The sequence below is a fragment of the Octopus bimaculoides genome, chromosome 9 (assembly GCF_046866305.1).
Source record: "Octopus bimaculoides isolate indiv1 chromosome 9, ASM4686630v1, whole genome shotgun sequence".
Taxonomy (NCBI): domain Eukaryota; kingdom Metazoa; phylum Mollusca; class Cephalopoda; order Octopoda; family Octopodidae; genus Octopus; species Octopus bimaculoides.
In genome coordinates this window covers 36,466,290-36,482,587 of record NC_142936.1, presented here as the reverse complement: position 1 = coordinate 36,482,587, position 16,298 = coordinate 36,466,290, and the positions used below count along the sequence as shown (strand labels likewise).

Genomic DNA, 16,298 nt, shown 5'->3' with positions numbered 1-16,298 from the left:
TGTATCAGCATTCTAGGTGGATCTTAAATGATGATGATGAGGATGGCAATGAGGATGATGACCACCTGACCTAGGGTGCAATTGCTAGAGTATATTATATTGTGTTGTATTATATATTGATATATATTTTATATTATATTTATCTTATATATCATACTCTATTGTTTTATATTATGTACTTACATAAGGAAGTGAGCTGGTAGAATTGTTAGCACACCGAGTGAAATGTTTAATGGTATTTCGTCTGACACTATGTTCTGAGTTCAAATTCCAGCCGAGATCAACTTTGTCTTTCATCCTTTCAGAGTCGATGAAATAAGTACCAGTTATGCACTGGGGTTGATGTAATCAACTAGCTCCCACCCCCTCACTTCCCCCCAAATTTTCAAGGTCTTGTGCCTAGAGTAGAGATACTTATATAATATACTTACAAAGTCAGTAAATAAAAGTATAACTTAATGTATTTCTTATATTGTTGCAGGCTGTGTATGTAACAGAATTGGTTCAAGAGGTAGTCATTGTGACAAAGATACAGGTCGGTGCCACTGTCATCCTGGCTTTGCAGGCCTTTCTTGCAACAACTGTGCAGTTGGCTATTTTGATGTGCATAACAATTGCAGATGTAAGTAGTTATAATTTCTTACAATCTTACCTTTTACATGCACATATGCACACATAAATAAATATAGATATATATATTTTATATATGTGTATACACGTGTGTGTGTGTATTTGTGTGTGTGTGTATGTGTGTGTGTGCGTATGTGTGTTTGTGTGTGTGTTTGTGTGTGTGTGTGTGTGTGTGTGTGTGTGTGTGTGATTTGATGAATACACAAGTTACTTCAAGTTCCATGCTTAGATAGTGAAGTAATTGTACATACTTGTACATGCATATTATGCACAATCCAGCAATTACTCAGGCTCAAAATAACATGGAAAGAAAAAAGAAATATACAAGAATTTAAGAAACAGGTTTAAGCTAAAAGGGGAATAATTCTGTTCATGGAATCTAGGTTATGTCCCTTTAACCGATTAAACGTAAATTGTTAACCTTCTCAGAACTGAACCCTTAGTGTTTAACTTTACCTTCCAGCTAAATGTACGATTGATAATTTTGTTTTATTTAATTTTATTCCAAGGTAATAAACATTTGTCTTTTGAAAATTTGTTTTCACTTCATTATTTCATATAAACACCCAAAAATTTGATAAAAAATAAATTATAATTATTGCATGTATGTCTGCTGTATTTCCTGATATTACCATGGTATCAAAAGCATACTTCCAAAAATACTCATCATATGATGGTTAACACTCTACTATAATATAACATAAACTAAATAATACTTTTTAAATGTTGCCTTTTATTGTTTAATGCTTTTTAAATGTTGTCCATTATATATTGTCATCTGTTTGCTAACATCATGACTTCATATTTTTATGCAGTGTGCAACTGTGATGTGAATGGCTGCACCAGAGAAATTTGTGACCGCAAATATGGCCGGTGCATATGTAAACCAAATTTCTCAGGTTCCAGGTGTGACCAGTGCCGAACAGGTTACTACCAGTTCCCTCAATGCTATGGTATGTTACAGTCTCTTATTTAAGTTCCTTACTTCCATATACTAAGTAAAGTAGAGTTTGTATAATACATCAAACCTGATGTGTTGCCTTGTCTTCCTCCAGAATTATTTAACATATTTTTAGCATCTTTTAATTTGATCTTTTACTTGTTTCAACCATTGGACTGTGGACACACTGGGGTACTGTGTTGAAGGGTTTAGCTGTACAAATCAACCCCAATACTTATTTTTAATTGGGTACTTATTCCATCAATCTTTTTTGCTGATGCAGGGATGTAAACAAACCAACACTGGATGTCAAGTGGTGGGGAGACAGACACGAACACACACACAACTATATATATATGACAGGTTTCCACTCAGTTCTTGCTTACTAAATTCACACAAAGCATTGGTCGATCTGAAGCTATAGTAGAAGACACTTGCCCATAGTGCCATACATTGGAAATTACATGGTTGTAAAGCAAGCTTCTTAACCTCATGACGGGTCATCTCGTCATTCACTCAGACTATTCATAATACTTTCAATCAAAATAATGATGACACTCCTTGCTGCTCACTTTGATTTTCAGCTTAAGCTTTAATTCCTCTTTTCTGAGAATGATAATATTCTTCTTACCTGTTTCAAAGTTATGGAAAATAGAGAGAAAACTGAATTAATTTACCCTTTTGCCATCGTGGGGGTGATTGACAGCATGAGAAATTCTACTGGGCTATAATCTTTTTGAATGAATCGAAGCGTTATGCTAATAAATACTTTAGGTGCTAGTTTACTTTTTTATGTTACCTTTCTTAAATAACTTTAAATATTTAAAATTAAATTTTAAAGCTGAATGAATGGATGAAAACTTTACTTTTAAATCACACACTCACACAGACATTGCCAGTTTCTTCTTTTTGTTCTATGTGTGAAATAGTCAAGTGTATATGTGTGTGTATATATATATATATATATATATATATATATATATATATATATATATATAAGCATATATATATATATATATATATATATATATATCATCATCATCATCGTTTAACGTCCGCTTTCCATGCTAGCATGGGTTGGACGATTTGACTGAGGACTGGTGAAACCGGATGGCAACACCAGGCTCCAGTCTGATTTGGCAGAGTTTCTACAGCTGGATGCCCTTCCTAACGCCAACCACTCAGAGAGTGTAGTGGGTGCTTTTACGTGTCACCCGCACGAAAACGGCCACGCTCGAAATGGTGTCTTTTATGTGCCACCCGCACAAGCCAGTCCAGGGGCACTGGCAACGATCTCGCTCGAAAATCCTACAGGAGCCAGTCAGGCGGTACTGGCAACGGCCACGCTCAAAATGGTGCATCTGATGTGCCACCCGCACAAGAACCAGTCCAGGGGCACTGGCAACGATCTTACTTGGCTTGCCGGGTCTTCTCACGCACAGCACATTTCCAAAGGTCTCGGTCAGTAGTCATCGCCTCGGTGAGGCCCAATGTACGAAGGTCTTGCCTCACCACCTCAGCCCAGGTCTTCCTGGGCCTACCTCTTCCACGGGTTCCCTCAACTGTTAGGGTGTGGCACTTTTTCACGCAGCTATCCTCCTCCATTCTCACCACATGTCCATACCAGCGCAATCGTCTCTCTTGCACGCCACAACTGATGCTTCTAATGTTCAGCTTTTCTCTCAAGATACTTACACTCTGACGGGTATTCACATTGACATTACACATCCAACGGAGCATACTGGCTTCATTCCTTGCGAGCTTACGTATGTCCTCAGCAGTTACAGCCCATGTTTCACTGCCATGTAGCATGGTTGTTCGTACGCATGCGTCATACAGTCTGCCTTTTACTCTGAGTGAGAGTCCCTTTGTCGCCAGCAGGGGTAAGAGCTCTCTAAACTTTGCTCAGGCTATTCTTATTCTAGCAGCTACACTTTCAGCGCACCCACCCCCACTACTAACTTGGTCGCCCAGATAGCGGAAGCTATCGACTACCTCTAGTTTTTCACCCTGGAATGAGATAGAAGTTGTTTCCTGTTTGTTTGCAGTCTTTATTGCACCTGAACATCTGCCACAAACAAAAACTAACTTGCTAGTTAACCTGCCTTTGATGTTGCTGCACCTCTTATGTGTCCATAGCTTGCACCGGGTACATCTTATAGAGTTACTACCTACTCCTTTTCTACATACTGAGCAGGGCCATCTACCTGAAGGGGTTTGTGTTTTATCTACCTTCCTACTTATTAGGATTTTGGTTTTAGCTAGGTTGACTCTAAGGCCCTTCAATTCTAGACCTTGCTTCCACACCTGAAACTTCTCCTCTAGTTCTGATAGTGACTCCGCAATTAGGGCAAGGTCATCAGCATAGAGGAGCTCCCAGGGGCAACCTGTCTTGAACTCCTCTGTGATTGCCTGGAGGACTATGGTAAATAAGAGGGGGCTGAGGACGGAACCTTGGTGGACCCCTACCTCTACCCGGAATTCATTGCTGTACTCATTTCCAACCCTCACCTTACTGGCAGCATCTCTGTACATGGCTCGCACAGCTCTCACTAACCATTCTTCTATCCCAAGTTTCCTCATTGACCACCAGATAAGGGATCGGGGGACCCTGTCAAAGGCTTTCTCCATGTCAACGAAAGCCAGGTACAGAGGTTTATCCTTAGCTAGGTATTTCTCCTGCAACTGTCTCACTAGAAATAAGGCATCAGTAGTGCTTTTACCTGGCACGAAATATATATATATATATATATATATATATATATATATATATATATGTATATATATATATATGTATATATATTGACACACACATATATATATATATATATATAAACACACACACACGCATATATATATAGACATATATATATATCATCATCATCATCATCATCGTTTAACGTCCACTTTCCATGCTAGCATGGGTTGGACGATTTGACTGACGGCTGGTGAGCTAGATGGCTCCAATCTGATTTGGCAGAATTTCTACGACTGGAAGCCCTTCCTAATGCCAACCACTCCAAGAGTGTAGTGGGTGCTTTTATGTGCCACCAGCACGAAGACCAGCCAGGTGGTACTGGCAACAGCCACACTCAAAATGGTGTATTTTACGTGCCACTGGGACTGGCAATGACCTCGCTCGAATGTCTTTTTATGTGCTCCAGCACAAGTACTGGGAAGGTGACGCTGGTAATGATCATGCTCAAATGGTGCTATTTACGTGCCACTGGCATGGAAGCCAGACAGCTGCTCTGGCATATATATATATATATCATCATCATCATCGTCGTCGTTTAACGTCCGCTTTCCATGATAGCATGGGTTGGACGATTTGACTGAGGACTGGTGAAACCAGATGGCTACACCAGGCTCCAATCTGATTTGGCAGCGTTTCTACAGCTGGATGCCCTTCCTAACGCCAACCACTCAGAGAGTGTAGTGGGTGCTTTTATGTGCCACTGGCACGAAGGCCAGTCAGGCGGTACTGGTAACAGCCACGCTCAGAATGGTGTATTTTATGTGCCACCCGCACAAGAGCCAGTCCAGGGGCACTGGCAACGATCTCGCTCAACAGTCCTTACACATGCCGCGGGTACAAGTGCCAGAAAGGCGTCGCTGGGCACAGATGTCATCACAATTTCGCTTTCGCTTGCCCCAATAAGTCTTCGCAAGCTGAGTTTCATGTCCAATGAGGGAGACGACGTTGGCATTGGTGCCAGTCGTCAAATTTAACTCGATTTCAATTTCAATTGCCTCAACAGGTTTTCGCAAGTGGAGTTTAGTGTCCAATTTAACTCGATTTCGATTTCACTTGCCTCAACAGGTCTTCGCAAGTGGAGTTTAGTGTCCAATAGACATATATATATATATATATATAGACACACACACACACACACACACACATATATATATGGGAGAATATACAAAAAATAACAACAGACGAGGACAGGTGGTGTAAATAACAAAAGTATATATTAGTATGACGCTCGGGAATACGGAAAGTCTTTGACGTTTCGAGCTACGCTCTTCAACAGAAAGAATACGGAGACAAGGAGAAAAACACGGAGAAAAAAAAAATTGAATAGTGTTCAGTCAACGGTCAATCATAATAATGTATATATATATATATATATATATATACATATATATATATATATATATATGCGAGTAAAAATAAATACAAAAAAGGTGGTTTTTTTTGTATGATTGTGTATAGAGGAATATATTATTTTGTTTAAAAGAGTTCCAACACTGTCTGTTTTTTATGTTTTATTTATATTCCTGCAGAACTAATGTGGGGTATAGAATATGGAATATACAATATATAATATAATATACAATATACAATATAAAATAAAATAAAATAAAAATGGATGGCACCATGAAAGAAAGTATTGAATGTAGATGAAATATTGAGTGTTCAGTATAAAGGATCAAATATATAAATATATAAATATAAATATATAAAGGCGACTCGAGTTTCAGGGCTATTTCCTTTCGTCATGGCCGGTATGACAGACTTTAACAGACTGTAATAAGTTGGCTGGTTTTCTGTCTTTTATACCAATTCCTTTGGACGGCAGCAGTAGGTGTTTGGCTATTTTTAGAATTGATGTCAAATCTATTTTTAGAAATGATGATATTTTAATTTATTGTTTTGTGTGGGTTGTAGGGATAAGATTTTTAAACCCCAGTAGGTGTTTGGCTGTTCTTAGAAATGATGCCAAATCTATTTATAGAAATGATGATATCTGAGAGATTTTTTGTGTTTTGGTTTCAGGGATAAGATTTTTAAACCCCAAGTAAGATGGATTTAATCATTGTTTGTTAAGAGTGGGTTTGAATTTCTTAATAAAGTCCTTTTCTTTGCATTTTCTTTCAATTTCATTCCGGTTGTAAAGTTTATGGAATGGAAATATAATAAAAGTTTGATGACCACGTGTTGCTAGATGGTTACTCAGTGGTATTTGGCGGACTTCTGGGTTTTTAATCTGTTGTCGATGTACCCGTGAGCGTTCCGATAGTGCATTACCTGTCTGGCCAACGTACAATTCTTCACAATTAGGGCATTTGATGCAGTAGATTAGATTTCTACTTTTGCAGTTCATGTTCGCATTGGTGAATATTTTCCCTGTTTTTGTGTTCATATATGGGCCGGTATGGATTGATCGGCATGTACCGCATCGGCTATCATTGCATTTGGATACAGTGAATGTTTGATTTTTGTTGCTGAGGTCAAACCTTGCCTTTGTTAATAGTTTTTTCAAGTTTTTAGGTTGTCTCTTACTGAGAGTTATATTTTGATCTGTAATATTTCTCAATTCCTTACTTTGTGCAAGGATCGGTAAGTTTGCTTTGGCGATATTAAAGATGTTCTGGTGGCATGGATTTTGTGTCACTATAAATGGAATGATCTTTTCCTGTTTGTCTTTTCTTTGCGGTGTCCTCAGTTGTTGTATGGGTATTTTCGAAGCCCGCTGAATATCATTTTCTATGAGTCGTGATGGGTATTTTTGCTTCACCAGAAATTCTTTCAGTTCCATCAGGCGTTGATTTCTGGTCTCTATATCCTCTACAATAGTACATATTCTCCTGGCTAGGCAGTATGGTATGTTGCGTTTTGTATGGGGTGGATGGCACGATTTAAAGTTCAAGTATTGGTGTGTGTCTGTGTGTTTGTAATATATATCTGTGGTAATGGCGGTGTTCTTTTTAATTACCATTATATCTAGAAATGGTAATTTGCTACTGTTCATCTCCTTTGTAAATTGGATGGATGGGTGTAGGTTGTTCAGGAGGGTGTTAAATTCTTCCACAATGCTTTGAGGTTTGGTCCAGATTATGAAGCAATCGTCCAGGTATCTCTTCCATGCTTTTTCTATAAGCTTCCTAAATTCGGTGTTATATCTCTCCTCTATTTCCTGGTAGAGTTTTTGTTCTAAGTAACCCATCACCGAATTCACATAAACGGGGGCAAACCTCGTCCCCATAGCTGTGCCTTTAATTTGGATATAGTTCTTACCATTGAAGAAGAACGTATTATTTTCCAGGATAAGTCTCACTGATTCTAGTATAAATGTCACCGTGTACCTGTTGGGAATTGCTTCTCTGTGTTTGTTTACCCAGTATTCAACCGCCTTTATTCCTAAATCATGTGGGATATTTGTGTATAGGCTTACTACATCGAAGCTCAGTAGGATTGAATTTGTTTCAGTGGTTTTGGGAAGATGGGATAAAAAGTCGATGTCATCCCGAATGAAACTGGGTATGTATGTACAAAGTGGCTTCAAAAGAATGTCGATGAAATTGCTTAGACGGTGAGTAGGGCATACTGGGCCAGCTATAATTGGTCTAAGTTTTAAATCTTTTGGATGTAGCACTTTTATGTATTCACTTCCTTGTTCCTTTACTCCCTGTTGAATATCTTCTGACTTATGTATTTTGGGTAAGCCGTAAAAGTTACTGGGTTTTGGTTCGAAGTTGGTGATGTAGTCTCTTTCATTGTCAGTGAGTGAGTTGTAGTGTTTAGAAACTAGGTGGTTGATCTTCTTCATGATGTGGTGGTCTATGTTCGAGGGTATTTCACAATAGAAGGTTGTGTCATTTAGTTGTTCCTCAACTAAATCCTTGTAGTATTCCACATCCATGATGACGATTGCACCCCCTTTATCTGCTTGTTTAATTATTATTGTTTCATCGTTTTGTATGCGTTTAAGTGCAGATATCTCTGATTTGTTAATGTTCGGCCTAATTTTGGTATTTTGTTTTAGGGGGAAGTTTGATAGGGTGTCAATATATTGGTCCAGGTAGATATTTCTGCCTTTTGGTGGGGTGAAATTTGATTTATTCCTCACTAAAGAATCTTCGGTTTCATTATTATTTTTATTATTAATATTGGTGGTGAAGAATTCGACAAGTCGTAATTTGCGACAGAATTTCTGGATATCTTCCTTTAGTTCATGGTGGTTGACTGTTGGTGTAGGTGTAAATTTCAGGCCTTTTAACAGAAGTTGGGTTTCATCATTGTCAAGATCTCTTCTGGAAAAATTAATATATATATATATATATATATATATATATATATACACACACACACACACACATATATATATATATATATACATATATTTGATGAAAAGCAACAAAAATTCAATAGGTTATAGCAGTACGTACGTTTCGTACAAACTTCATTTATTTATGTAGTGGAAACACCACATAAAATGTGCAATGAAAATGTACTCCTCAGCTGCATAATGGAATTTCATTTTAGAAAGTCATTTTGTAGATGTGTGCACAAACAAGAGTAGGAGAAGAAGAAAATACCATCTTGACTGGGCTGTTAATCAACAGTCTAGTGAATCAAACAAGAATTTAATTTCTATATATTCTAATTGGAGGGGTAAGATAGCATATAGAAATTAAATTCTTGTTTGATTTACTAGACTGTTGATGGTATTTTCTTCTTCTCCTACTCTTGTTTTTGCACACATCTACAAAATGACTTTCTAAAATGAAATTCCATTATGCAGCTGAGGAGTACATTTTCATTGCACATCTTATGTGGTGTTTTCACTACATAAATAAATGAAGTTTGGGATCTTTTTTAAAACGGGGGCCACATTTTTCATTAACGAAACACTTTGAAACTTGGAACACTGGTAGAATGTGTCATATAAAACATCTTTTTCTCTTAGTCTTCTTAAAAAAAAAAGAAATCCATAAGTTATTCCATGTTAAAGTTGTCGTATTTCTGTAATTTCAACCAATCACTGACGTTCATTCAGCCGATATACATTAAGTGCCGACTACATAAACAAACGATTCTGAAACAATTAACCCTAACCCTAACCCTAACCCTAGGGTTAGGGTTAGGGTTAAAGCAAATTTAAAATGAAAAAAAGCAAATAAAACGAAGGTATGGAGATTAAATACGCTTTACACCGCTTAATCAGCCAAAGGAGTAAATGTAAACAACTGAATACTTGTCAGTGATTGGTTGAAATTATCGAAATAAGACAATTTTTTACATGAAATAAATTCGAATACAAAAATATTTTTCTGTTCTATAACACGAAATAGATAAGTATACGAAGTTTGAAAGTCTTTCCATACCAAAAACACTACGTAAAACATTAATGAAAAATGTGGCCCCCGTTTTAAAATAGATCCGAAGTTTGTACAAAACGTACGTACTGCTATAACCTATTGAATTTTTGTTGATTTTCTTCAAATTTTATTCACCAAATCTCTTGATTTTGTTTTTGGTTTTACCCTACCAAATTCTGGTGCCTCAAACATTTTAAGTACCACATTTAATCTTTTGATTAAATCTATATTATATATACATATATATATATATATATATATATAGACACACACACACACACACACACACACACACACACACACACATATATATATATATGTATATATATATATATATATATATATATATATATATATATATATACATATATATATAGACATGCTGAGACCCCTTTCGGTCATGCCTTACTATGGGATTGCACCTAGGAAGTTACCCTCTGAGGCACAAGTCCGGGCAAGATTGTTTATGGAAGACCAGCAGTCGCCCATGCATACCAGTCTCCCCTCTCCACGCCACCAGTGTTATCCAAAGGAAAGGCAAAGGCTGATACAGCTTGGCACCTGTGACGTTGCAACTCATTTCTACAGCTGAGTGAACTGGAGCAACATGAAATAAAGTGTCTTGTTCAAGAGTACAACACACAGCCCGATGCGCAATCAAAATAGATTTTGTACCTCCAAAAAAGACAATCAACAGACCAAGGCAAAACATCATACAACTTGAAATTATAATCTGATGATGTAAGTTAGATCTTCCTGTTCAAAGAACATTAGGCTGTCAAAGCCTGCCTGTCATCTCTGTCAAGTGCCAGGCCCCAAGCTTCATCCCAGATCTTGTCATCAATTGCAAGATCTGTCTTCTTTTTATGCCCTTTCCTTCTGGGACTCTGCAGAGACCACTGGTGACACAGGTGTAGAAATTAGGAGGTATCCATTCTGGTCACATATTGAAGCCACTTCATCCTTCTGCTGGATACCAGCTGAGAGTCCTGATTGTTTTATTATTTCCAGGTTGGTGGCACATTTTCTGTATGGAATGTGGTGTAAGCATCTTTACTAGAAAATGTTCAATTTCTTCTCTAGTGTGTTAGTCAGAGGACATGATTCACTGCCATAGAGAAATACAACTTCATGATGGACTACCCTAAATGTACAAAAACTGCTGACAAGAGACATTCATGGGTAAAATGATTGCCCTTAATCACAAACTACAACTGGTAATTCAAAAGTTCTGTCATTGCAAGAAATTACATGCAAGCGTGCATACATATATTTGTATGGCTCACCCTCATTGTTATCAATTTCTTCTTATCCATGTTTTATTCTGCAGAGTGTGGCTGCTCACCTGTTGGCTCCAGAGATTCAAACTGTCGAAACAATGGACAATGTATGTGTAAGAGAAACTTTGCTGGACGTCAATGCAGTCAGTGTGCTCCAGGATTTTACCGCTTCCCAGACTGTATCCGTATGTATTGCAATTATCCATCCATGTACTTGTGTATCTGTCTGTTGTCTGTCTGTCTGTCTCTCTCTCCCTCTCTCTCTCTCTCTCTCTCTCTCTCTCTCTCTCTCTCTCTCTCTCTCTCTCTCTCTTTATCTGTCTTCCCTGTTTTCCTGTTTTACTCTCTATCGATTTATTTAGCTATCTGTATATATGTATACAAATGAGTATATGTATGTCTGTATCTGTGTGATTGACTTAATGTTGTCTCACTGAGAATTTGTGTGTGTGTGTGTGTATGCTACAGGAATTCAGATGTAGAAATGTTACACAAAGAGTACATAAGTGTGAAAGATGATGTGTGACTGTGTGTACGCATGTGCTATCCACATGTGCTTCAGACTTTTATGTATTGTTATCTTCATTATTTTACAGCTTGTAATTGTTCCGATAGTGGCTCTGAAGGTCAAACATGTAACCAGGTTACTGGTCGATGTCTGTGCCGTCGTAATTTTCAAGGTTTCAAATGTGACCAATGTAAAAGGAACTACTATAAATATCCACAGTGTATAGGTAAGTCACAATATTCTGACAGAAAAGTTGTCTTTTCTGTTGTGCTTTGGAAAAATAAAAGTATCGCAGTTTCTTACTTAGCCTTATAATGCCTAAATTAACAATACTCAAATGCAGAAAAACATTATTTGTTGATCTTTTTGCAGCTTATTTACAGGTAAGAAGTATGTTTGAAGGAATAAAAAATAATATTTACTTATATAAAGTATATATTAAGTACTCAAATTTTAATAGTTTTGCAACAACTACCTGTTATTATAATTGCTTGTATACAATATAATGTTGTTCACATGTAAAGATCCTTTCAGTTTTTGTGTAATCTTCCCATAAAAGCATATTATTAGAAGCATTAAAAATTATTAAATATAAACAGTATAAGGTAAAAAAAAAATAATCGAGTTGTTGTTGTTGTTGTTATCAAGTAACCATGCCAAGTTCTGCTAGGGTAGATGTATGACATGCTGGTAACTCATCAAACACTGAGAACCATATTATAAGATTTTACCCTGAATATGCTATACTATATTATTTTATTATATTTTATGCATTAGGCTGGTCTGGGACTTTGCTGCACACGACACCATAAATTGGCTTTCTGTGTAGTTTTGCAATCAGTGTATGTTTGTATATGTTTGAAAGATTTTGAGGTACCCACAGCAAAGATGGGATAAATGATGTAGTTTTAGCTTTTAAGAAAGCACAAGAAATGATTAGTAACTGAGAAAAGAATTTTGGCTGTCGCAACTATTTAGGAGTGCCATCTGTGTATTTTGTTTTCATGTAGTCAGAGTGTGGAATATAGGCTGCAGATGAAAGAACACAGAATTACATGCTCCACATTCTCCTGATTGCTACTTAACTTATCTGAATTTAAATTCCAGCTGGATTTCACTGCTCTTCTGGGATAGAGTTGATAAAATACCAGTGGAACATTAGAGAAAATTTTCTTTTCTTTTATTTGCTGGGTCTGGAGGAAGGAGCAGTGTCTGTCTAGGGTCTTCCCTAACCCTTCTAGACCAGCAAGATTGATGTCATTAAGTTCCTCTTGAACCTTCCTATATCAATGTCTACAGAAAAGAGAAGAGTAGGGAAAGAGTTCCAGAATGTTGACATTGTATGGAAGAAGATTGGGTGTAGTAATTAATGCAGAGCATAGAGTGAAGCTGGACACAATGAGTGTGGTTATACTATCTCTTCTCCACTTGCCAAATCCTCTCTTGTATGATTTAATTTCTCTTTCATGTTGCTAATGTACCATAGGGAAGGTGTGTGAGTCACAACTTCTCAAATAAAAGGGTATGTGTGAAAGCTATTGACACAGATCATTTATTAAAATAATTTTTAATACTTCAACAGAGGAAGAAAGATAATGTCTATGAGCCTTTCTAGAAACTTCCATAGCTGGTGAGAGGAAGTAACTCCCAAGCTTGATGCCTGACCAGAATGCTAACAATGGAGTAGACACTACTAAAGACACCAAGGGTTAGTTGGTAGTGTTAAACTAGGTGACAAAAAGATAGACTTGGCGTAGTGGTTAAGAGCGCAGGCTACTAACCCCAAGATTCCGAGTTTGATTCCAAGCAGTGACCTGAACAACAACAACAACAATAATAATAATAACATCGAAAAAGATAGACTTTACTTTCTTAGGAAGGAATATAATGGTTATTATTCACAGTACTTAAGAAAAAAGGTTGAGGGCTTGTGGTCAAAGGTCTGCTTGATCAGGAATAGCTTGGGGTTAAACAACAACAACAACAAAATCAGCAGCATTCTAATGATTGAACAATTTAAAGTAAACTTTAAAAAACACCCTCAAAAAAACCAACATAAAAACATGAAGACAAATGTCAGTAAGTCACTTTCTTACCATTTTTGACAATATATAAATATCCCTGATATTTTGTACTCCTGTTTGTTGTAAATTCCTTTGTAATACGTGCCCATATTGAACCCCATGTTTTTCATTATACCCCATTACATGTGTCTTTCATTGTATTTTTTCGATTTTATGTACAGAACTGATGTACAATAATCGTAAGATTCAAAGATTTTTTTTCTGTTTTACTTCAATTCTTCTCTTCACTATAACTCTGATCTTTTGGGTTGGATATTGATCTTTTGCTCGTGTGATTTGAATTCTATATTGTTTTCATCTCTTCTTTTTTGTTTTCTTTTCATTATTCTTTGTTGTTAACTGCATCTTCTTTGAGAATTTAATCATGTGTATAGTTAACTTCTTCATAATAATCTCTTTCTATCATTCTCTTTTTCTGACTACATTATATATAAAACCTGAACTTGTTCCATGAGAAAATCAACTATACAAAAGAATACAATGCTAAATACAAAGTATACAGAGCTATTCCATTTTTCTTTATAAAATACAGATTGTTTTAGCTATTAAAACTATTCTTCAGAGAAATGTGAAGAGGATTTATGCACCCATTATATGTTCTAGAATTACAACAAAAACACACATTCAAATACAAAACCTGAATGTGAAATCCCTCCTAGCATAAACAAATATTAATGATAGAATGGCTAGCCAAGGCAGGAAATAAACAATAATAATATTTTGTAAGAAAAACTGATAGAAAAATAAGGAGAGGAGGTAATATATAAAAGAAATATATAAATTCAATTGTAAGATGATTGGAAAACAACTGCATCAAATAGTGTGGAGTTTAAATTTAAGATGTTAGTTGAAAGAGAGATAATTGTGACAAAAGTGTATACATAATGACAACAAAGGTAAAGTTCTTTGAAGTAAATATAAAATAAGTTACAAGTTTGAAGTGTATATCGTATAAATATACAAGTACACACATACATATGTAAAACACACATACACACATGAATAAGTGTGTAAAGCACACAAGTAAATATACATACATACAAACTAGTTATGCTTAATGAAAAATAACTTATTTACCTAAGTTTTAACATCATCTCCTTTGAAATAGTCACCTTGGCAGCAATACACCAGTCGCAGTATTCCTGCCACTTTTGGAATCCAGTCTGGAAGTCATTTTCCGTAAGCAAGTCGAGACCTTCAGTGATTCACTCTTAGTCTCAACAACAGTGTTAAAATGGTGACCTTTGAGCTGCATTTTCATCTTGTGAAAGAGATGAAAGCCTACAGATGCTAAATCTGGTGAATAGGGCAGGTGCGAAAGTGATACCATGTTGTTTTGGGCAACAAGCTCACAGATGATGAGAATTCAGTGACAGAGTGCATTGTTGTGAAAAATCCAATTCTTTGTACTCTTCAGATCTGGTTGCTTTCATGGAATGTCATTCCTCAAATGCTTTAAAACATCACAGTAAAACTCTTGATTGACAGTCTGGCCCTGGGGGATGAATTCTCGATGCATGATACTGCAGATGTGAAAAAGATTATGAGCATGCTCTTGACTGAGCTGCAACTCTGTCGTGTGCTCATGCCACTTGAAACATTGTATACAACTCATTGCCTCATCACTGTAAGCTTGCTGAAACATGCTCCATGTCTCTGTAGCAAACTTCCTAACTTTAATGTAAAATTTCATGTTAGATCTTTGTTCCAACTGTCTGTCCATAACAAAAATTGCAGACTGCAACATGCACATGATCAGAAAACATAAATTTCACAACTTGCAAAGTAAACACAACAATGTCACTTGGCACACTGCCTCATGAAGTTCGCTGCTAGCTCTCACTGCACATGCAACCGTGTACTGCCATCTATTGGTGCACTACAGAACTAGACCGGAAACTTTTTATACCACCTCATACAAATGCATTTACATGCTTGGCTACATAATCACATGCTATAGAAATTGATTCTTATAAAAGAGTATACAGATGACATTCAGACTCAAAATTTAAGAAATATGTTTAAGAAATTAGAGCTTAAGCAAGTTCACTTTCTCTAAAATGAGGACAACTTAACTATAACTTTCAACTTTTCTGGGGATGAAAGTAGAATGGGTTTTTGCTCTTTCATCTGGAATGGCTTAAAGATTAAAGAAACTGTTTTGATATCCATGTTATTCTACCCTAGAAAAATTATTCTTTTATATTGTCAAATCAAATGAAAAGGAAACTGAAGTACAAATTTTTGTCTTAGAAACCCAAGACAGGGTTATATCTTTGTCAAATAATCCCATCTAATTTAGAAATAACAAAGAAGAAAACCGGTGAAAGAAGCTCATCAAACTTTTTACACATTGCTTCAGAAAGAAAGAAAGAAAAAGATAATTAAAGAGAGGGAGTGTGTGTGTGATATCAGTAATTCACTGATTATGATAGAGCTGCAAAACTATTTCCTCCAAAGTGTCCAAATGTTGTCAACTTAGAAGAACATAAAAAATCCCAGCAGTAAGTAAACAGAACTATAGAATCAGTGAACCAAACAAGAGACCTACTACATGGCTGTTTGAAATGCTAGTCATAACAGCTAAATCTCCCTCAGATAACCCTCTGCTGTCTTAGAAAAGAGAGACACTGGATAATGTAGTTAACTGGGTTCATTATGCTTAAGAAAAAGGGGTGATGGTCTTTGATTATTGGTTTGCTTAATCAAAGCTGACATGGGGGCTTAACAGTTACAAGATCTGTAAACTC

At 36.4% G+C, this 16,298-nt stretch overlaps 1 protein-coding gene across 5 annotated transcripts in view; it reads left to right on the top strand.

The window, feature by feature from the left end:
• The window catches only part of LOC106878847 (laminin subunit alpha), a 250,341-nt gene that overhangs the window by 63,726 nt on the left and 170,317 nt on the right, over positions 1-16,298 (top strand). For 3 of the 5 annotated variants that reach the window (XM_089357441.1, XM_089357440.1, XM_089357439.1), the window contains exons 9-12: positions 482-622; positions 1,446-1,583; positions 11,007-11,141; positions 11,553-11,690. In XM_089357441.1, the coding sequence (XP_089213567.1) occupies positions 482-622; positions 1,446-1,583; positions 11,007-11,141; positions 11,553-11,690 (552 nt within the window). Of the gene's footprint in view, positions 1-481; positions 623-1,445; positions 1,584-11,006; positions 11,142-11,552; positions 11,691-13,709; positions 13,728-16,298 lie in introns of all 5 variants that reach the window. The other 2 variants (XM_089357438.1, XM_089357437.1) reach the window with 1 other exon arrangement.